Consider the following 23,906-nt stretch of genomic DNA (forward strand, 5'->3'; position numbering starts at 1 on the left):
GTGGGTTGGATGCAGATATCAGTGGAGTTTATTTATTATCTGAATGTATTTACTTACCTGTTCAAATGCCTAAAAGGACATTGCAATGTAGGAAAAGCAACACCTTAAGACAGTGCTCTAGTTGTGTAATGCGGTACTTAAAACAATCGTTGACTATTAGAACTCTCGAAATCGTCCAGATCGGCATATGCACTCACTCACTGTCTGTGTGATTTTTAGTGATTTATTTCATCACTAGCCTCTAGTCTATTGCTACCGAAGTGGTACGATGTTGAGAACATTAATGTGACGTTGTAGATTTACACACTAAACCAACCCATACGATAAAGCGGCAGATATCGAAAGAAAGCTATAGACATTCGTTGTAAAGTAAAGAGTTTTACGAGTTCGGGACAGGAAGTCATTTGTAATATTATAATCGATCGGTAACTTATTACGCACGAAAGCGCAAAGGAGAGTACGATCGGGATGCGACTTACATTCAGGTTCAATTGACAATAAACAGATAACCAATATGTCCACCGCATACTAGTTTCAGGTTCCAATGAGCAGTACAACTAATAACGCAGATATCAACAGTAACGTTTCAAAAACTCATCTACCCCGAACACGGAAATACAACCGTCAAACAAACTCGCGTCACGTCGCGTCTTAGTGAACGTCTAGGTGTTGTACATACTGTGACAATAAAGCAAAACTATACGTGTATGTATGTTGAAGATACCTCACATAACGACCACTGTGGTTTCGATGTACTCGCTCGTAGCGTAGTCCTTTTTTATTACCAAAGAAAGTAGTAAACATTTACACGATAAAGCTTATCACATGGGTTTCGTAGTTCGACGAAATGGCGGTGAATGTCGTCTGTTGTCTGTCCCACCGATTCTAGCTACGTATCACCTGATCGAGTGGGAAGTATCGGAAGGACTCGTTGAATATGTCCGTAAAGGCGACACTGACGAGATCGTTAATAAGTGGCTTAATGAACGGGAAGCTCGGTTGCCACATTGTGTTGATGAAGAAGTCCGCAATAGATTCTACGTAGAAAAAGAATCGTGACATTAGGAGGCTTAGTTTCTTGCCGAGAATGTGTAATTCTTACCGATAATTTTAGCTCCATGGAACAGATCCGAAATGTGCAGCTTCATGTTACCGATCTTGTCGATTTCGACGCGCACCTTCAGTAGTCCTCCGGGACCACCGATCCGTGTGACGGTCGTCGTCTGACTGTAATCGTACAGAGTCAAATTCCAGATGCCTCGCGTATGGCGCGGTAAACCGAGAATCTTCGACTGGAAGTCGTAACTGCCGTCGAGCGATTTCTCCGGGAAGAATTGCGAGTAAACGATGCGATCATGTTTCGGCTCCGTCCGATACTTGGTCACCTCCGACTGCATCCAACCATACTCGGACACGTTCGTCAGCAGCAACCGGTAACCTCCAAGACCTCCTAGATCTCCACGCCGCTGTTCGATGAATTCGGCCCGATGTGGATCAAACGGTGCTACGTTAAACTCGGGCAGACCTACGATTGATTGAGCAAGATGGAAACTAAAGCTATACGGGCGACACTTTGCAGACGAGCATCAGGGTCTTCTACCTGTCTTAAACCATGGCCGCAGTGCGTTGAATGCCTTTTTAATGCACGGATCAAAGTTGGGCTTTCCATAGCGACAGTTGGAGAAGAGTCGAAACACTTCGCGTTGACACGCACACTGTTGGATTGCTAGAACTAATAGCACCGGCAACAGCTGTAACCTAGAGCACCTCATATTTGAGCTGAAATGATGTAAGATTTTATTATGAGTTTTTAATGATTTTCCTGTGACAGTGGTTTTCGATCAAAAAATCTTCAAGGGGAACTAAATTTTTATACATCGTAAATGCTGGGAGCTTAGTTGACGGAAATTAATGAGATGCTTAATTAACTATAATGAGTTAAGGGAACTTTTTAAACAGCTTGTCATGCTTAAGAACTCTGTAGAGAAAAAAACCTCTCCAAGTCTTTACAATAAATTTCAACAAAAACAGCATACCGTTCATACGCAACATTAGCATTTCAGCGTTCATGTGTGAACCTGTTTATGCAGTAGCAAAATGGCATTTACTTGCCTAATGCGTTCCCGCCACCAGGTGGGTATGACCTTCGCTAACCACAGCATGCATTTTGCACCGTACAGTGATAAGGTGCATCGAAGACTTTTCAATTTCTTTATATAACGGAAACATAATCTGCAGGTAAATTATTCCGAACAAGTGGCGTTTAGCCGCGGTCAAGTGGCTTCGACCGGTACGGAAGCTGTCTGTTATATGCTCGTTGTCAACCTTCGGTGCCGGGTCTGCTTAAGAAAATGGGAAGGAGAGAGAGAGAGCGAGCTTTATGCAGCCGCTTATGCAATGCAATGCCACTAATGCTGTGAAGCAATAGCACTGTGTCGAGCGTGAATCGTTCAAGAGCAAGTGTTTTTCATGAGTCGTTTACCTTCGAGCGGGTAATGCGACTACCAGCGTCGTGGTCTAATGACAAGCGAAAACACACATACAACTGTTACTCCGGAGTGGGTTGCAATGTCAAATATGCACCCCTTTTTTCGTACACTGTAAACGAAAGACTTCTTTTTACGACTTTTGGTATGTGTAAGATGTTCTTGTAAAGGTGCTGTTAGCATACAGCCCTATTTTAGCACCAGAGCATAAATACATTAAAACACTCTGTGTGAAACACACCGTTTCTACGGCCATATGTAACACCTTGCACATAAAAAGGCTCAAATATGTTTGCCAAAAAATTGCATCATTAATCTACCCACCCCGGGTAGGGATGACCCGAATAGAAAGCGAAGGCAAATGAAAGAGAAGTACATTCAAATCACAACACACTACAAATCGAAAAGGCAATAATTGGTTTTCCCACCAAAGCGCCCCAAAAACGAGCACGGCAACATATCAAGACATCAAAACGCACGTGCGCATCATTCGGTAATGCATAGGGGGCGCAGGGGGGGTGGATTTACTTGCGCATCGACAATGTGGACCGGTTTGACCAGCCCGCTGAGGTGTGGTACGCGAGTGTGGTACCATGACTCAAAGTAATGTTGGAGCTGGTCGATGCTGATTAAAGGTCATAAAACGGTAACCACCGTGACGTAGTTTTGTTTGATTTGCTAATGAACGGGTATGTTGGAGTGAACCGTGACAATACGATAATGTGTCGTTTGAGGTGAAATAATAGGCCCTTTTGCTCGCGTATCTAAATATGCAATTAACACTCATTTCGTTAATAAATAGAGATTAGAATTACGGTTTAATATCAAATTAAATGTATGTAGAAATCATCCGTTTATTAACCATTTTCAACTTCTTGGAGAAATTCATTCCAGTTAGTCAATTAAATTTGAAATAACTCGTTTCGACTCTCTCTCCTAATTAAATTCTCTTAATTAAATACAACAAATTTGTACAGAAAAACTTGACTTGCACGTAAATTGCAAACAGAAATTGATTTCTTTGTATCTTCAAAAATATGTATTAAGCATCCAAAATTGAAACAAACTGTTTCGAACGTTACAAAACTGCTTCAACTCTTTGCTGCTGTTCGATGTGTTTCATCGATTGTGATAATGCATGATCCAGAAAGATACCTCCATTTTTGACCCACATTTTTTCATGTCCAACAAAACGGCTGCCTGTAAATGTACCGGCAGCAATCCAACCGCATCCACACCGCCCACCATGGCCAATGATTATAATTATTGCAACAAAAGCCGCTCGCAGGCGGTCACGGTGCATAACACTTTCTGCAACCGCCAATCGATCGCACGCAACCGGTCACTATCGATGCAGTATCAAGATGGGTTGCGTTAAGGGTATTGCACCGACTCAGTGATAGAATTCGCACATTATGCCGCAACCTATCAACCTCGATCGTGAACTGCTACAACAAGTGCGTTTTAACGCTTCTGTCTGCCCAACATCAATCAAACGCTAATGGTGATGATCACAAACTCATCGCTTATGTGCATAAATCAAAAGAAGTGGTTTGGGATGAGCCTTCCGACGTCATTCCGACAAGATTTGATCGAAACCATCGAAGGACATCGAGGGATGTGAATACACTGTTGAATGAAAACAAGCCTCCGCAAAGCGTCTTAGTTCCACCTCCATACTAACGGTGTTTTTTTGGGCGTTTGACACACGAAACACCGTACGCCGGCTTTTGGTACGGTAACACAGCTTAGCAAACAAGTCAACAACATTCAAATTTCCTTGGCACACATTTCATCGAAGGACAACACGGCAAAGCGAAAGATCATGGACTGCCTGGCCTTGCCAAATGGACTGGCGCTTCGATCACTTCACTAGCGTGACAAACTAGTTTCGCATTTGGACCGCAAACACACGCTTTTCCTTCGGAACGTTCTTTGCTTCGCTTTCGAAAACCGCATCCACTCAACGGTGCACTGCATGGTGCATGCACACGATCCAGCCCGTTTCAGGATGTCTGTTACAAATGTGCTTACCACCTTCAGAAGCTACCCTGCCCCGTCACACAGGAACTCACTCACTTTTTACTGTTCGCCTCGTCGGTGGACGCTTTGCTGTGGCACGTGCGTGAAGAGACAAACTACTTTAACACTTGCAGTTGCAGTAAAGAATTTTTGGACCAAAACGTTGGAATCTGTAGAGCGTTGGGCACGTTGATGTCTATCTACCACTTGGCCTCACACACGAATAAACGCGTGTTTCGATCGTAAAACCTAGCTCGGTCCTCCCCACATACGATCGAGACGATGTGTGCGCCAATTTTCGATGGGAAGGGGTGGTCAGGTCAATTTGGCGCATAAATCAGGGTTGGCGAACACGCTATGAGGCCACCTTTACTCGCTTCTATTTATATTCTGGAGTTTCAAGCCATAAAAATTGTTTTTGAAATCATTGAGTAATATAATATGCGTTATGTTATGTTATATATGAATAAAAATTCCCTCTTCTCCCTTTTAATATCCTATTTTAATATCCTATTTAATATCCTATATTGTACTTCACTCAACATTATTTTTTTATAATTCTAAATTGTATTTTTAATCAATTGATCAGTCCACTCTACTACACAAACCATTTTATCAAATCATAAATAAATTCAAATAAGTTCCATGTTAAGAAGGTAGTTAAGAAACACTGCATCGTAAGCTCACGGTGTTTGTAACGCGTTACAGTTTCTTGAAGGCAATATCTTATTCACAGAAAAAGGTATCGTTAAACATGAAACTCAATGTATATTCGCTTTCTTTATTTTGCAATAAATACAGAGACAGAGACATCCATTTCTCTTGACATTCTGTTCCAAAAATTCTGGGTTTTCGGAAAAGATTTGCATGACACTTAGGAAGGGTACAGTAGTGTAAAGACCACTGAATTACCGAAACATTACTATAAAAAAATTCTGAAGCATTATCAATCTAAATCAGAGAAAATGATATGTGAACAATTGGTATGTACTTCACTGTAATTCAGTTAAGCTTTGAAAGCTCTCGTTAAGTTTCTAGGGTGTCTTCTACTCCTTCGTGTAGAAATAAATGGGTATATAATTATTTCTGATCCATTCCCAGTATACCCATCCTACTTAACTATTATATTTACTGAACGAAATGTTTATTTTTGCTTTTAAAAAATATTACAATTAGTTATATTTAGTTCCATAAAAAAATAAACTTAATTCAAGTTCCATTGCACACGTCGTTGTCCAATCTTCCGATGCAAAATGCAAAAGCAAGGTGTAAAAATCATAACGTATCAATTTACCTGCACTGACATTGGAATGTCGATTACATTAGCTCATCTTCCAGTCGGTCACTAATTCATCCAAAGGCTAAATCATATAAATAACGGCAATTACTGTTCCATCAGTAGCAATGGGCAAAACCTCTCCGGGCCAAACCTTGGACAAATATCGAATCAAACAAAACAACATAAAAAAATCCTAGTCTTTTCACTGAATCTACTGACACAAAAAGTCGAGCACAATTTGGCGAAGGATGGCCATGTTACATCAAAAAGCCACACGAGAAGCATCAAGGGAAAAGCGTACACAAATGCTTCGTGTTTTACCATTCACCTGGCTAGCGCACCTAGCATTGATCTTGATCTTTGCCAACATTTTAGCTGATTACTGTTTGAAGCCTTTTCGTACAACAATCATCTAAATAGATCCTTCTCCGATGAAGTGAATAGTTTCGATGAATAAGTTGCGTGTTTTTATCTCCCTCTCGCACCTGGCGTCCTAAGTCTTGAAAGCATTCGGTTACCTTGGCGTTTTGGAGTCGCACGGCTCCGGTCACAATGCTAAGTGGACGTTTTTCTTTCTTCCACCCTGCCATCGGAATCAGTGGCAGGCTCGTCCTGTTACGGAACGAGCCCGAAAGGAAGTAGGCCCGACACTAATGCATTCGTCTATTTATGCTTCAACGATTCGCTGCGCGTGCTGCTCTTATCTTGTGGCCCTGGTCCGGAAATGAATTCACTGCTTCATTTGGTTTTAAACATTTGTGCGAGACACAAAACAACACAATAAAAAACAATAAATAAACAAACATATATATTAGACATCTTGATACATATTTAAAGGATTCATTTGTAAAAGAATGGAAAAGTGTAAGAATATGTCTAAAACATTATTGAAGAATTAATTTTTATCATGAGTAGTATTTACTTGATTTTCTATTAAAAACATAGAATAATGAATAAGAATGAAAAAGAAAATGCTGTTAATTTAATAATCAATTAACAAAAACAAGAATGGAAATAAATAAAAATAAAACTCTATGTCGAAGAGTTATTCACACTGTGTATTAAGACAAGAAGCAAACAACACAACAACAAAACAAATGCATTAGAAATTTCCAAATGTCTCACACTAATGACAACGTATTTTCCAACGAAACAAAACATTAGTTTACAAATCTCATCAAACCGGTTTCATGTTTGACTTTTTTATTTGAGACACAACTCTCCAAGACAAGGGCACCGAACGTTTGCAAAACTCGTTCCAAAATGTTCAGAATTCAAGAACTCGACGGTCGGTCTACTACTAACACCCATTCCGTTGTGCCACTGTGGGTGCATGGTGCGTTACTTCCGGTCAGTTTGAAGCCGGTCACGCACCTGATAACATTGAGCCGTCGCTTTCCTTTCGACAGTCTTATACAGTTGTTTGCGTGCGTACGATTCGGTTCAAGGCTTGGAAAATTCAACCCCATTCTAGCTCGCACGATCCTCCCATTTTAGTTTGGGCATGCCTTATGAGTCACATACAGCAGGAGCATGTTTTTTTCTTACCCATTTCTTATGTTTCGCGTACGTACGTACTCTACCGTTGGCGTCAGCGAACTGTTGACCACAACCGGATCGCTTCACCTTCGTATGCCCTTTACGTCGATTACATGGGTCCATGATCCACCAAAAGATCGCTCTATTTTCTTTTCTTAAACCATCCTTACTTCCTTAAACGTCATTGCATTGTTTTTTGGTTGTTATTTCCCCATGCCGTGTAATTTTCATCATTCGATCGACATGCTCCAAAATTGCAAATTGAAATTGGTGCAAAAAAACGCATGTAAAGAAAAAAACAACGAACAACGAAACTTAAGCATGAGAGTCTCTATTTGGCCGGAAATAATGAGCAAGAGTTCACTTGCTGCTGTAATTATTTTCAAATTGAAAATTTTGTTATAAATACCCCTAGGAGGATCGACCTTGAAATGGCCATACAGTGATTTTGTCTACCGATACTGCCACTGTCAAGGACAACCGGCTTAGCAGAAAACTGAGGCGATTTTCACGAATACAAGAGGTTTGTTCGGCCTGAAGAGGACTGCGAGCGTGGATGCTTGGAAGGATTTTTTTAATACTTTTTTTTCTTTTAATATAAACATTTTTTTAACCAAAAATTCTTTTAATATTAATTTTTTAAACCAAAAATTCTTTTAATATAAAATTTTTTACCCATTTTGTGAAAGTCGAAATGAGGTTTATAAAAAATAATTTAAACAGTTACCAACATTTTAAAAAATATGAAACTTTTTAATTCAAATCATTCTTGAAACTACAAATTATATCCTACAAAAAACCCTACGATGCTTAAAATTGAATAATTAATTAAACAATTTGCAAAAAAATGCAATAGCTAACATTCAACCATCAACCAAACACCTTTCACTTTTATAAAAAAATTATTTCTATTCAAATGTTATAAATGCTAAGAACCATCTCAAACCAAGTGCTGCCTGGCAACCGGCAACAAAAACGTGGCTGGTAAATGAACACACAAAAAACCGAATGAATGAGAAGCGAATTATCCCTCCACTAATATGACGAGAGCACCGTCTAACCGTGCAGGTCAACTGGTATAGGTCCGCGGATGCCGTGCCGCCTCTCCGTGTTTGGGTTGAAAATCATTAAAAGAGCGGCTACGCACCGCGAAAGCTAACAGACGTTGTAGCGAGCTCGACGATCGCGGACGTCCGTTGTTTCCTTAGTGTTCTATCTCCGGCTAAGGAACGATCCGCTCTACCCAATTTTCCGTTGGAAGCTGTGCACTGTGTGGCCAGATCAGAAGCTGGAAGAGCGTTTGATAACACATCTAACCGCATCCAATCGAGCAAAACAAGTGGCAGTGCCCCGAAAGTGGCCGAAATAGGAAGTGTCAACACATAATTCAATTGATTCCGACGTCGACGACAGCGTCCGGCCTACGTGCTACTTGTACACGCGTGTAATTCCCTGCCACTGGTGACAAGTGTGTGTGTGCGTGTTTGTGTGTGTGCTATTGTACCGCGTTAAAGTGATTCGTACGCAAAACCCTTAATCCTAATCAAACACACAATGCTGAAGTTCGTGACCGTGTGCTGCGTACTGGCCTGGGCCGGTTCAGCTGTTGGGCAGGAAATTCGTAAGTACCATTACAATTTGAGATACTTGTGGATGAGAATCGACTGCTCGTTTATCACCTTAATCGGATTTATCACAAAAATTCGGACAAGGTTTCAGGCACGGAACAGTGCGTGAACTTGCCCTTGCGTGACACAAACACGACCGAGGATGTCTGGCTTCCTTTCACGGTGTTTACTGCTCCGAGATACTCGGAGATACTGTCTGTCTAATTAACATCCAACGGAGAGATGAGTTTATTTGCGTAGGAATTAAGTCCGTTTGAAGAGTCCTAGAACGGAAGGGAAGTTTATCGGCGTTGAGAGCTCTCGTTGCTACCGACAGAATATTGATGATGCCTCGTAATGGTCATCAAACTCATCAAAACCCACCATGACACAGCATGTTTAGCGCTATTGTGAATCATTTGCCAATAAGTGGACAGGGCGTCTACCTGCAACCATGATGTAACCGCTATCAAGTAGCTTTGTTTTAAAGGATCTTAAAAAATCGATTGTTGTAACCACCTCTTGCCCAACATTAGTCATTCAAAGCCATTTCCCAAGGTACCGGTTAGATACTCCGTTCCAAACCATCTGCAATCGAATTCCACTTACGATTGCACCAGACTGAAACGCAACGCACGCACCCGCATCCGGTATTTGCAAAACGCAACGCCTTGCAACCGCATTTGACATTCCTGCCCCGTGTTGCGATACTAACGCTGTTCACTCAAAGCAGGTTCGCTAGAAGAGCGCTTGGAAGCGTTCAGAACTAACCTCTCATACTGTGATCGAGTAGATCACGTTGTCGATCACGATTAGAGATGGCGTGAGAAAACTACCGAGTGGCGGAAATAACCCTTTTATGGCCCTTTGAGAGGTGTTGCACCTATGCAGCGTCGACCAGGTGTTTAGTGGTAACTACTGGACAGGTATTACGTCTAATTGATATTTTGAGCGCATTTTTAGTTCTACTTTGAAGATTTTTTTCTGATGAATATGTACACAAGAACTTGATGATACGTTGTCTAATTATTGAGTTCAAATCCATCAAATCTTCAACGGGTTCTTTTGACGACTTTCTTCTTGCAAATAAGACCATTTCTGATGGCTTGGAATGTTAAATGACTTGGGTTCCATTAACCCCCAACAAAGAGCTAACTGTCGCACGAAATGTTTTAACGGATCTTTGATGACTTTGTGTACCTTACCTTCGAACCCTCCCTGACATTGACGTCACCACGTCCCTTCTCATCAACGAGCCATTAAACTGTAAAGGAATGTCAACCAGAGGCAGAAAAAAACGGACATTCAGTGCTACCCATCATTTCTGCCTCACTTGAAACCTCTGAGTGTGTCTTCCACTAGATGTCATTAAACACACCGCGGACGCTTCGGGGATATGAGCATTTTTATGATACCTTCGCATAGCACCACCTCCTCCGAACCAGGGGGTAATCGACTCCCGGGCTCTACGAGATCTACAGCAACCGAACTTAATTTATTATTTCGCCCGTAAGAGGCTTCGCGCTATATTACCCAGCCGAGCACGAGAACAAGAGGTGTCAGTGGGTCAATGTCGAGGCACCGCGTTATGCGCCGCAGATATGCACCCGCCCATGACCAAACACCAAACTTCACCCCGCACGCCTCTCTTGAAGGTCATCCAAGTACCCGGTCTACCAATCTGTTGAAGGTTCGTCTCAACAAAGCTAAACAAAACCACATGCCCGACGGTCCGGTTGTGCTTGTTGATACGGTATCTCTGCATATACGGTTTGAATCGGTTGCGTAACTTTCCCATCGGACGCAACCAATAGCCCGAACGAATTCCCATCATTGTTCCGTGATGCGTACCAGCACCTCACGAGACGGTACTTTTCCAATTCCCTTCCGGCGATGGGATTAAATGTGCGAAATGTGTGAATGGGAAGATGCTAATCGAGAGAACACACACAGCATTTTATTTGATCTTCTACAATCCCAATCCGAAGCGCGTTCTGTTCTGGGAAGTACGGCGCCATTACGGGCAGGATGGCGCGAATACGGTCGTAAACCCGGAATCAGCTTCATCTCATTATAGACGGGGATCTCCAGCTTATTACATTTTCTAATCAAAAGATCACCGATCGTTCGGCACGTGTTACTGGGATCGCAACTTGTCTAAGAGTAAGGAGCCGCAATGGGAAACACAGTGGGTTACGGTGTGGAGGCTCAAGAAGAGAGTGGAAAATATTTGCAAAACTTGCCAACCTAATCCACCGTTGCAAAGCAAATGCAACAACAAAAACACAGCGCCTATTTGGTGAGGAAAAAAAAGGTTAAACAAACCGGACCGCAAAGTGACATGTTTTTTTTTTCTTCTTCGGTATATTTGTATTTCACGTACCAACGGTGCAATGTTTTCATGCGGTGTCGATGTTATGCAACGCTCGTGAAGAGCTGGCCCGCCGCTGGCGTTAGACGATGATGTTGGAAAAATTGTGTAGAGTGTGAAAAATGTCAGCTCGTTCGGTGAAAGTGAGGAAGTGATGTTGGGCTTAATTTCGTTCGCCTTTGGGTCGGCAGCGTGGTTGAGAAAATGTTGTTCACTGCTGACTAGCAACACTGCGCCGTACTTCCTCTTTGTGGGTTACTACGAGCAAGTGCGTAACACAAAGACCCCATTTTTAATTTTAATGTGGACAAAGAATGTCATTAGCCACTTGATGTTCGTATGGTTTAATAACCTCTAAATAGTTGTGATGTCCAGCAGCACGAACGATCATGTCACCGATACGTCTTGAAACCATACCGGCCCTTACCGGTCGTCGAACCGTGTCGTTGCCTTTATCCAACTCCGTGCTGCTTCTGCTCCAACATCGAACCGGACAGTGCATAAGGGAACAGTCCAGCTGGTAATGTGTGCCGCTCATCTAAGTAAATGGTATTTACTCGCTAAACAGTTTGGCCGAGTCCTTGAAGCGGTCCATGAAACCATCTTCATGGTAAAGCGATACAGACTCTGCGTCAGCCTAATGGGCAGGTTAGGCAACGGTCCGGTGCGTATAATGCTCGCAAGCCCTAACCGTTCTGTCGTTGCGCGTCTTCAGCCAAAATAAGATGACCTTCAGTGAGTCAGTTGCATGCCGAGTTTAGAGGTGAGATGTCACTTACCAACGATTGCCCAGCAGGCAATAGATGGGTTTGAGGATCGTTCGTCTTACCAATTTTGAGTGTCCATAAAAGTGTCTTGCCTAATTTTATTTCCATCAAACAGTCACCCTGCACTATGCGGGGCTTATCGGGTGCGGGTTGGTTTTGCTTTCGTCAGAAAACCAACCGGTTTATTTCATGACGAGTACTTGGGTCTCATTGCGGTCGCAAATAGGAAAAATCGGAACTACGTTTCTCGTACTGGTTTTCTGCAGCAAAACAAGACAACGAACTGCCACCGTCCTATAGGTGTCGTTAAACTTTTGGCACAAGACCTTGATTGCTCCCGCTTGGTTGCAAATTCGCATGTCTGCAGAAAAAAAGAATTGCATTACGGTCTCTTATTAAACAATCAACAACGGGTTCTGTACATAAAGTTATGGTTCGAATGATACGGTTCTAGTGAAAGGACCAGGAAGTACGGAGAGTCGTTGGCTAAGTTTTGTTCTTATCGACTGTCCGTTGCTTATTCCGAGCCGTGGTTTTTAGTGATTTAAGGGTTGTTGCTGTAATTGCTGTCACTGTGAAGAATAATTTACATACCTTATCCTGATGAGAGCAATGCGTTTTATCAGCCATTGTTTCAAGGATTTCATTCTACAATTAAACAAAAACATACAAAGGATTATTGGAAGGATGAAGGAATAGTATGTTTCATAAAATTGATAGAATGAACTCACTTTTATTCCTTAAAACTTTTGGTTATAACGAGATCATTTGCAAATCATAACGATAAAATGTATCGCGGATAAGAAAACGATTGGGATATGTAAAACAGAAGGGTTATCGAACTTCATAACCATATGGAAGAGAAAAAATTCCTGAATCAGTTCTTTGTAATGGTCAATAAAACTGAAGAAAACTTGAATCATTAAACTGAAGAAACCGCAACACACGCAAACGATTTCACAACTTAAGCAACATTCTCGCATACTATTCGGATTCTTTTCATTCTTTCACAGCACCTTACATCAAGCAATGTCGCCGCTCGGACCCCGCCCTAACCGACTGTTTGAAGGAAGCTTTGCAGCATCTGCGTCCCTATCTATCCAGCGGCATTCCCGAGATAAAGGTAAGCCCAGACGACCTTGAACACATAGCATGGTTTTCTGATACTACAAGAACTTGCTAGCTACGGATCGAATAAAGGCCAACTTGTCCCACATCATATTCCAACCAAGAAAAACAAAAGAAACCGACGTCATTCGTAAACAAGCGAGAATTGAACTCGAAACGATTCAAACTGGACGTTACAATTTGCATCAAAAAAGAAACCAAATCTTCCCCAGCATTGAAGTCACTTTCACTAAAACGCTATTGGCTTGCTGCAGAGATGCTGCTGCTGCTTTGGCACATCTTTCCACCAACACTAATACTAACTTCCTCCCGCCGACGGACTCTCACGGTCGTGCGCAATGTCGATGGTGACGTGCGCGCGTGCAACCATTATGCAATCGCGAAACCGAAAAGCAAATATTGACCACGAAAAAGTAACACCCTCGAATGAAACACAAAAAAACCCCCCGAAAAAAAAATCAGATCCAAACTCACTCAACTGTGCAACCTTCACGGTGAAGGCGAAGTTCAGTGTCAATGGCGTCTCGCCGGTAGCAAAACCGGAGGAGGGTGAAAACCATTTTATTGGAGCTTCCAACAAGTTTTGTTGATGAGGGCCAACAGGATGGCATCAAGAGTCATCCTCTTCCGATATGTTTTGTTACAACAAAAAATCGTTGAACACGTTTTGTTTATTGCTGCAATTTGATGCTTTGTATAGACCGTACTAATCGGATAGAAGAAACGAATTTGAAAGATACTGTGCATCTTTTCTTTCGAAATGCAAAACAAATATTTTTAATCCACAATTTACAACTCTCTCAGAAAAAAACCCATTAACCATGCAATACACATTGATTACTCATCAATGGACCTTAAAACTACCTCATTGATAGTGCGAACAACAGTAAACAAAGCAATTAAAGCATTTACAATGTCAGCCTTGATAACACCTTGCTTACGTTGGTTGTAACTGTTACTCCAAAAGCTGCTGTTCCGAGCTGCCAGTTGATCTTCGGCGTAAGTTCAAGCACGGTTAATTTGCTTCGAAACACCGACACACCGAACAACGGGCCACAATAAACGACAAGATGCCCATTCTGGGGGCACAACTTCAAAAACATTACCGTACACTCTTTATGTGTTCCTTATTGCTTTCCAATTGTTGCCGCGGTGTCCGATTTATGCGACAAGCCGTGTGCTATAAAAACTAATGCTGTCGTTGACAATGAACAATGTCCGCTCTACATCAGGTGTCAGGTGAAATGAATTGGTTCAGCGACTTTTAACCTTCCTCGCTTATCACACTAGCCGGTATCTAATTTTTTATCAATCGGTTTTTTTCTGCTTCTCTCTATTCATTTTATACTCCAGTTACCCTCAGTCGAACCGTTCGTGATGGATCAACTGTCACTGCAGCTCACCGGTGGACCTCAAGGATACCGGATCAACTTGAAAAATATGGAAGTGTTTGGTGCGAGCAATTTTACCGTCCGGTCGATTAAGTAGGTGACATTTAGTCATTTAATCGTTATCATGATTTATTTACACGCCGTCCAACGTTCTCTTTTCGTTTTCCCTTTCCGCAGACTGGCTGACGGTAGCAAACCGTTCGAGACACGCCTGACCATTCCCCGGTTGACGATCCATGCCAAATACACTAGCAGCGGTGTATTGATCATCATCCCTGCGAGCGGATCGGGTGATTTCGATGCCGTGTTTGACGGTGTCACGGCCGACGTAAAGGGACTGGTGTCAACGAACGAGAAACCTTCGGGAACGCATCTCCGCGTCGACAAGCTTGATCTGAACCTTTCGATCAAGAAACCACGCCTTAGTGTTTCGAAGATCTTCAACAATAATCGCATTCTGAGTAAGTGTCCTTGTCACTGTATGACACTAATATTGTGTACTAAAGCACCGCACTTGATCTTCTACTCGTAGCCGAAGCGACGAACCTCTTCCTGAAGGAGAACGGACATGAGGTACTGCGTGCGTTGCAACCGCAGCTGCAGAAGAAACTCTCTGCTGAATTTACTGGCATCGCAAACCAGCTGCTGGATAACGTACCACTTCGCTTCTTCATCGTAGATTAATGTGCGAACGCGAGGAACGCGTGTTTTGTTTCGGGACGGGCAATATGTGATACTGTTTGTTATAGACTTAAGCTCCCATTCCAGGCCAATCTGACATCTTTTATAAGCTTGTAGGCATTTTTTCCGTTTCGTCACATACAGACGAAATACAGCTGTTACTGGAACACGGTTTCGTAAGATTGAGACAAAAAGAAAATACAATAAAACTCTCGTATGGAAACAATTAGTTTCCATGCTTTATCTACGATGGTTAAGAAACCGCTCCCTTGCAGTACAAAAAAAAAAACAAACAAACAAATTTGTATACCGTTTTTTCATCTTCAGATTTTGTTAAATTTAAAATTTACCAACATACTAAATATGGTTGAAAATTTCGAAAACGGTTGAACCCTGCTTCGTGACGTAAATAAATGGAAATAAATTTAAAATAAACCTCTTCTTTGCATTGCTAAGTACACAATGATGACAGAAACCATGGCTTGAAAGTAGATTAACAACATTTCCTCCTTCTTATGCCCTGAACAAGTAATCGTTGTAGAGATGTGAGGGATTCTGATCAGCAAGGACATGAAATGGGATCATTGGCAAATTTATAGCATTTTTTTTATTATTTTTACTCTTTTTTAATTAAAGCATTATTTGAGGGAAAACAATCTTATTTCTACCAATTCGCATTAAAATAAATCAATTTATAAAATTTTGCAAAATTACTCAAAACAAAGGTAAGGGGTAAGCCTTACGAAATTTTCAAATTTTAAGATTTTATTTTAAATTTTCATTCTTTTTTTTATTTAAAGCATTATTTGAGTGAAAAGAAACTTATTGCAACCAATTGGCATTAAAATAAAACAATTTAATTTTTTTTGCAAAATTTCGCAAAAAAATCGTAAGGGGTAAGCCTTATGAAATCTTCGAGTTGAAATTTTTTTTTAAATTTTTTTCTGATTTTTTATTCTTTTTTTAATTTAAAGCACTATTTAAGTGAAAAGAAACTTATTGCAACAAATTCCCATTAAAATATATCACATTTAAAAATTTTGGTACATTGGTCAAAAATGAGGAAAATTTTACATTTTCTCAAACAGGGTAAGGAACTTGGTTCCTCGAATAACTTCTGGCACAGACATCTGAGGGCATGGCCGTCCAAGAAGAAAATGTAGCCATTGGTGCCATCTATCGACCACAGGTTAAAGATTGGCGATCCGTTGGATACCGACCGAGTTATAGGCAAAAGTTGGTGCAAAAATGAGCCTTAGTAAATTTTCATTTTTTTGAATTTTTTGATTTTTCATTATTTTTCACTCTATCTTTTATTTAAAACATTATTTGAGTGAAAAGAAACTCATTGCAACCAATTGGCATTAAAATAAAACACTTTTAATTTTTTTTGCAAAATTTCCCAAAAAAATCGTAAGGGGTAAGCCTTATGAAATTTTCGAGTTGAAAATTTTTTAAAATTTTTTTTCTCATGTTTTATTTTTTTTTAATTTAAAGCATTATTTGAGTGAAAAGAAACTTATTGCAACAAATTCCCATTAAAATATATCACATTTAAAAATTTTGCTACATTGGTCAAAAATGAGGAAAATTTTACATTTTCTCAAACAGAGTAAGGAACTTGCTTCCTCGAATAACTTCTGGCACAGACATCTGAGGGCATGGCCGTCCAAGAAGAAAATGTAGCCATTGGTGCCATCTATCGACCACAGGTTAAAGATTGGCGATCCGTTAGATACCAACCGAGTTATAGGCAAAAGTTGGTGCAAAAATGAGGAAAATTTTACATTTTTTCAAACAGGGTAAGGAACTTGGTTCCTCGAATAACTTCTGGCACAGACATCTGAGGGCATGGCCGTCCAAGAAGAAAATGTAGCCATTGATGCCATCTATCGACCACAGGTTAAAGATTGGCGATCCGTTAGATACCGACCGAGTTATAGGCAAAAGTTGGTGCAAAAATGAGCCTTAGTAAATTTTCATTTTTTTGAATTTTTTGATTTTTTCATTATTTTTCACTCTATCTTTTATTTAAAACATTATTTGAGTGAAAAGAAACTCATTGCAACCAATTGGCATTAAAATAAAACACTTTTAATTTTTTTTGCAAAATTTCCCAAAAAAATCGTAAGGGGTAAGCCTTATGAAATTTTCGAGTTGAAAATTTTTTAAAATTTTTTTTCTCATTTTTTATTTTTTTTTTTATTTAAAGCATTATTTGAGTGAAAAGAAACTTATTGCTACAAATTCCCATTAAAATATATCACATTTAAAAATTTTGCTACATTGGTCAAAAATGAGGAAAATTTGACATTTTCTCAAACAGGGTAAGGAACTTGGTTCCTCGAATAACTTCTGGCACAGACATCTGAGGGCATAGCCGTCCAAGAAGAAAATGTAGCCATTGGTGCCATCTATCGACCACAGGTTAAAGATTGGCGATCCGTTAGATACCAACCGAGTTATAGGCAAAAGTTGGTGCAAAAATGAGGAAAATTTTACATTTTTTCAAACAGAGTAAGGAACTTGGTTCCTCGAATAACTTCTGGCACAGACATCTGAGGGCATGGCCGTCCAAGAAGAAAATGTAGCCATTGATGCCATCTATCGACCACAGGTTAAAGATTGGCGATCCGTTAGATACCGACCGAGTTATAGGCAAAAGTTGGTGCAAAAATGAGCCTTAGTAAATTTTCATTTTTTTGAATTTTTTGATTTTTTCATTATTTTTCACTCTATCTTTTATTTAAAACATTATTTGAGTGAAAAGAAACTCATTGCAACCAATTGGCATTAAAATAAAACACTTTTAATTTTTTTTGCAAAATTTCCCAAAAAAATCGTAAGGGGTAAGCCTTATGAAATTTTCGAGTTGAAAATTTTTTAAAATTTTTTTTCTCATTTTTTATTTTTTTTTTTATTTAAAGCATTATTTGAGTGAAAAGAAACTTATTGCAACAAATTCCCATTAAAATATATCACATTTAAAAATTTTGCTACATTGGTCAAAAATGAGGAAAATTTTACATTTTCTCAAACAGGGTAAGGAACTTGGTTCCTCGAATAACTTCTGGCACAGACATCTGAGGGCATGGCCGTCCAAGAAGAAAATGTAGCCATTGGTGCCATCTATCGACCACAGATTAAAGATTGGCGATCCGTTAGATACCAACCGAGTTATAGGCAAAAGTTGGTGCAAAAATGAGGAAAATTTTACATTTTTTCAAACAGAGTAAGGAACTTGGTTCCTCGAATAACTTCTGGCACAGACATCTGAGGGCATGGCCGTCCAAGAAGAAAATGTAGCCAATGATGCCATCTATCGACCACAGGTTAAAGATTGGCGATTCGTTGGATACCGACCGAGTTATAGGCAAAACTTGGTGCAAAAATGAGCCTTATGAAATTTTCAAATTTTTATAATTTTTTAATTTTTTTATAATTTCTTGTTCTGTGTTTTGTTTAAAACATTACTTGAGTGGAAAGAAACTCATTGCAATCAATTGCCATTGAAATAAAACAATTTATTTTTTTTGCAAAATTTCCCAAAAAAATCGTAAGGGTAAGCCTTATGAAATTTTCGAGTTGAAAATTTTTTTAAAATTTTTTTCTGATTTTTTATTCTTTTTTAAATTTAAAGCATTATTTGAGTGAAAAGAAGCTTAGTTTAACCAATTCGCATCAAAATAAATCAATTTTTAATATTTTGCTAAATTTCCCAAAAAAAACCAAGGCCCCTTAAGAAATTTTCAAATTTTTAGATTTTTTTTATTTTTTTTTGTTTTTTATGCTTTCTTCTATTTTAAGTATTATTTGAGTGAAAAGAAACTTATTTCAACCAATTCACATTAAAATAAATCAATTTATAATTTTTTTCAAAATTATTCAAAAAAGGTAAGGCTATAGCCTTAGGAAATTTTCAAATTATTAGAATTTTTTCTATACAGAGTGAGCAGTGTATTCATTTGGCTTGTTTGAGTATTGTACACATGTATTCCGTTTTAACTCATGCGTATCAAACGTTTCGATTCAACTCATTTTCGTTACAACTCACGTATTTACTCTTTATATAATAAATAATAATAATAATATCTTTAATAAATAATAAATATTATATAATTTAAATATAAATAATAATAATAATAAATATTTTTTTACATACTAATGGCAAAGGAATTAAGAATAACGAACTAGAAACACTTTGTTTGAATGTCTACCAAACCGATTTTTCCCACTGTGTCTATATTTCCCACGAGGTATGCAATCTGCAATACAGCTTCTTTGTCAGAAAGATACACAGGAAAAGTGGAGAAGAGTAACAGCCCGCGGAAATTGATGATCGATGATGTACCACTGTAGAATTCAGTGGCGGATCTAATGGTAGGCGGGGTAGGCGGCCATCTAGGACCCCGTCGGCCAGGTCGGTCCCGCTACCGAAAGGTGAGAATGTTGGTATCAGAACGAAGGTTTGCACACTCGTCAGTAAGGTGAAACAGAACAGAAAAGAACAAGCACATGCATCCCTTCGTCGCCTTCATCACAGTTTATTTGTAGGGTCCCCCAGGAGTGCCCGTTTGGGCCTACGAAAAGGACTCGCACCCCGGTCAGCACTTCGAAATCAGTTCACCCTTAGATAAGTCCTTTCAAAATTTGACTTCCATCAAACGGCGACTATCTTTTATTTTTTGACCCCAACTACCATTCCGCTTAGGGCTTCCGAGAAGCTTGATCCGCCACTGCTTGAATATCTCGGCAACAGCCTTAATGTGAGAGAACCACTTGCTGGTCGCTGATACTATGTATGTGCTGCGTATTGCATGAATTTAGGCGTTTTTGTTTAATAACTAAAAATAGGATCATAAATTTATTGGTATACTCGAAACAATTGATATACCACCCAATAAACCCTTTGTAATACGTTACAATATACATAATATTGGAAAGAGTTTTTCTCTTGTAAACTCCACACTCATCTCACCACGAGCATCATCCTGGAGCATCCCATAGTGATTGCTTCGAACGCAACTCTTCAGCCTAACTCTTCAGCTCAACAACTCTCTCGCGTGGAGAAAGTGGATAAAACAAACATTTCACCGTACACCGCAAAACATTCGCGAGTGAACCACAGTACCGGTAACATCGTAACGGTCCACATCCAGACCACGTCCAACGCAGAAGCTTCACCAAAAGCAGAAGCTAAGCTTAAGTGAGTAATGTATTGTTTGTAATAAAGGCAACCTATTTTAATGCATTCAATGAGTGTGCGTGTGATCAACAGTGTCGTAAGGAAAAATGAAAAAAAAAGTCATTGATAGAGAAATTGATAGTACCGGTGAACTACGGAAGGGTAACGTAAGCCATGCCCTTTAGGCGAACGAAAGGGCGGCGGCAAGATTTATTTGGTAGAGTAGTGAAATTTGTTGTCACAGCCGGAAGTGAAATGATGTGATTGTTCCATTGTCGCACGTGTCCACAAACATATAACTTTCCAATCGTGCAGAAGAAAGCCATTTCGTTCGACGAGTGAATCACGGCACATTCTTTCGTCCGATCGTCCGAGGAATCGTCACACCTGCGAGCGTTTAAAAGCTTTAATTTATAAAGTACATAAATTTGAAAATTAAAGCACATCTTAACCATCCTTGACGTGGCTTCATTTCAGATTGTCTATTACCGACGGACGTCAAGGCAGGCCGCAAAAAACACAACCCAACGGTACCGACATAGCAGGGTGAAACTGTCCGCCAACCGGTACTACTGGTACTAAGGCAAAGAACGCGTTCTTCCTTTCCACTGTCACACCGGCAGCACCGGTAGCTCGTTGGCCATTTTTATTCTCATCTTCACCCTTGCGTTCGTGACCGCAACGCTTCGAAGCAAACGATGGCGATCGTCACCGTGCGTTCGTTGACTCTGCTGATGCTGCCAGTCTTCCTGCGGGCAGTTCTCGCCCAAGACATACGTAAGTGCCTGCTGGATAATCACGGCAGCTCATTATTGTTTCCCTCTGCCCAGTTCCAGTCGTACTAGCTCAGCTGTTTCCGAGCTGTTGGAAACAGCACTGCGAAAGCTTTCGATGCTACGAAAGCACGATTACGAAATCAGATCCACCGATGTGAAGAGACACATCAGTCCGGGTGACGAGGGAAACCCCACACAAGTGGTCTTCTTTTGTTTTGTTCAGCAAAACTTCATGCGTTATTCACCACTATTCGCCAATTGCTTAACTTTCCTTTGCGCATTTTTTTGTTGTTGTTGTTATTTCTTTTGTCCACCTTTTGCGGACGAGTGGGCTTGACGGGAAGAAGACGGTTTTTTATGTGCTGCACCGTAATCATCGCAAATAGTGGCGAACGGATTTTTTTCTTTTTTTGGTGAACGTTAATGTTATTGAGTCTGGGTTGTTTGGTCTTTTTTGCTTTTAGCGTACTACATGCACCGATGCGAACGGGATGCGGCGGATGTGAACGATTGTCTGAGGTACGCTGCCAACAAGCTGGCGGGCTATATAAGGCGTGGTATTCCAGAGATTGGTATCGTTGATGTAAGTACTATGTATGATTAATGTAAAAGGAACAAGATATTAGGAGCTAGAGGGAAAGGAAGCAATCTTAAATAGAACTGAGATTATATCTTTTACTTTGTTCCAAGTCAGCTGTTCTACTCTAGAATAATGTTTCAAAGAACTATAGTCAAAGTAAAAGGATTTTAAGAAAGTGTAAAACAAACAAATATTCATTACAATTTATAGTTATATTTTGCATATTTTAAATTACAGCTAATTTGTACTGATCGATGAATGATGTTGAGTAATTGTTTATAACGCCTTTCTGCTCCTTTTTGAACAACTGTAAAGTACTATTGTAAAAGAAATTTTTGAAAAGCAAATCATCACGGAATCCTGAGGGAATTATCGTGCACATTAATTAGCACTTATGAATGCTTTACAGGTGATTATAAAATGTATTGGTTTTATTCCGCTAAAGCAAACACGTTCCGGTAACATTCGATCTAAGCTAATCGAATCGATCATGCCCTTCTAGCCAGCGAGCGCTTGACGTGAATCGAAGCGAGACGCTGGTGACGTGTCTGTTTGTGGAAGATTTTCTTGCTAATTGATTGATTTACATTACCCGTGGACCCCCTGGCTAGCCGTGTTAAATAGGTAGTAAATCTTTTTACTTCGTTCGTCATACACAGTAGCAAGCATTATCAAGCTAATGAGTGTATTGTAATGTGAAGGCGTATCTTGAGTGACGTGATTTATTGAAAAGTAATTAATGAAGTCAAAGGTATTTGAGAAGTTTCATCACGCAACCCAGAAACAATAGCACGTTGCAGTCCTCCTGGTTGATGTTATGTTCGTTCTCGCTACGTAGCATAAGCATGATTGGAATACAAAATTAAACGTTCTATTTTCCCCCAAATTCCCCATTTCGTAGTGTTGAGTTAGTGGGTCAAAAGGAGGAGCACTTGGCAATCGTTTGACGTTGTTTTGAAAAGTTTTGGTTGCAACGCTTGTTCCCATTTCCAGGTGGAGCCCGTCGTGGTGGATGAGATCAGCATCGCGCTGGGAAGTGGCCCCGACGGTTACCGTGCCAGCTTCCGCAATATCGAGGCGTACGGCGTAAGCAACTTGTCGATCGTGAATGTACGCTCCGACATCGACTCGATGCAATTTCAGATGACGATCGAGATTCCGAAAATTAAAGCAACGGCCCAGTATCAATCGTCCGGCGTGTTGCTCTTGATCCAGGCATCCGGTGCCGGCGAATATTGGGGAGAGTATGGTAGGTAGATGCGACGCAAGCATTTGATTCGTTCGTTTCATCAGGTTAACCTTTTATCGCTTCGCGCTATCTCCAGAGGGCGTTAAGGCTAAGACCTACTTTAAGGCGACCCCGTACCAAGGAGACGATGGAATGACGTACCTAACGGTCGACCAGACCAAGATGGACTTTAGCGTGAAGGAGATCAAGATGGGCGTGGAGAACATTGCGAACCAGAACGCCATTATTCGTGAGTACGGCTTTCGTCACCTTAGCGATCGTTGAAATCATTCGTTTTCTTCGCTCATTTCTGTAGATGCGGCGATGAATCTGTTCATCAATACCAACGCCCAGGAACTGCTGAAGGAGATGAAGCCACAGTTACGGACGAAGCTGACCGAACATTTGCACTCCTTCCTACAGCAGCTGTTCGATCGCATTCCGGTGGAGCAGTGGTTGGACTAGAGCATGCGGAAGGCGATGCTTACACCTTTGTGCTAATATTTATTGTACTTTGTAGTTATAAAAGCAACACGAACGAATAAATTGAATGGTACGTGTTGGGTTTACGCGTTGACTGAGCTAGCGACCTGTCTGCATCAATACATTTCCACTCGGAAGTTTTATAGATGGCCGTTTTTTTTTACTGCCATCAATAATATTGATTCACTCGTTGCAGGTTATGAAGCGGCCGGTAACATGGTTATTATTGGTAAATTATATAAAGCAAGGTCACGATGATTGTGTTTGCGAGCGAATGATTTTGCTTCCGCAAAAGGGGCTCATTGCGCCATGCAGTGAAATATGGATTTTTTTCTGATATTGTTCAAAGGTTAGGTGAATAATAGTAGCTGCTCACCTTTTGT

General features: G+C 40.4%; 3 protein-coding genes across 4 annotated transcripts; 2 read left to right on the plus strand and 1 right to left on the minus strand.

Annotated features, from left to right (window-relative positions):
• Window positions 1-256: 256 nt before the first annotated feature.
• LOC125766438 (uncharacterized) lies at window positions 257-4,835 on the minus strand. Its single transcript, XM_049432410.1, has 4 exons — window positions 4,566-4,835; window positions 1,601-1,779; window positions 1,103-1,525; window positions 257-1,037 (listed from the first exon to the last, which is right to left on the minus strand). The coding sequence occupies exons 2-4, from the start codon at window positions 1,770-1,772 to the stop codon at window positions 886-888; spliced, it is 747 nt and encodes a 248-aa protein (XP_049288367.1). The 5' UTR covers window positions 1,773-1,779; window positions 4,566-4,835; the 3' UTR covers window positions 257-885.
• Window positions 4,836-8,466: 3,631 nt separating this feature from the next.
• Window positions 8,467-15,706, plus strand: LOC125766439 (uncharacterized). The gene is made up of 5 exons (XM_049432411.1): window positions 8,467-8,947; window positions 13,085-13,194; window positions 14,553-14,683; window positions 14,768-15,051; window positions 15,123-15,706. The coding sequence occupies exons 1-5, from the start codon at window positions 8,881-8,883 to the stop codon at window positions 15,272-15,274; spliced, it is 744 nt and encodes a 247-aa protein (XP_049288368.1). The 5' UTR covers window positions 8,467-8,880; the 3' UTR covers window positions 15,275-15,706.
• A 4,481-nt stretch (window positions 15,707-20,187) lies between these two features.
• On the plus strand, window positions 20,188-23,621 carry LOC125766031 (protein takeout). Of its 2 annotated transcripts, XM_049431609.1 has the most exons (6): window positions 20,188-20,477; window positions 20,934-21,233; window positions 21,697-21,815; window positions 22,806-23,061; window positions 23,138-23,290; window positions 23,357-23,621. In XM_049431609.1, exons 2-6 carry the CDS (start codon window positions 21,155-21,157, stop codon window positions 23,503-23,505), a joined length of 756 nt encoding a protein of 251 aa, XP_049287566.1. In that variant the 5' UTR covers window positions 20,188-20,477; window positions 20,934-21,154; the 3' UTR covers window positions 23,506-23,621. The 2 variants fall into 2 exon arrangements, with proteins under 2 accessions (XP_049287566.1, XP_049287567.1); XM_049431610.1 differs by lacking the exons at window positions 20,188-20,477; window positions 20,934-21,233; window positions 21,697-21,815 and adding an exon at window positions 22,288-22,563.
• The last annotated feature ends 285 nt before the right edge of the window (window positions 23,622-23,906 follow it).

This window comes from Anopheles funestus, chromosome 2RL (genome assembly GCF_943734845.2).
Source record: "Anopheles funestus chromosome 2RL, idAnoFuneDA-416_04, whole genome shotgun sequence".
Classification (NCBI taxonomy): Eukaryota; Metazoa; Arthropoda; class Insecta; order Diptera; family Culicidae; genus Anopheles; species Anopheles funestus.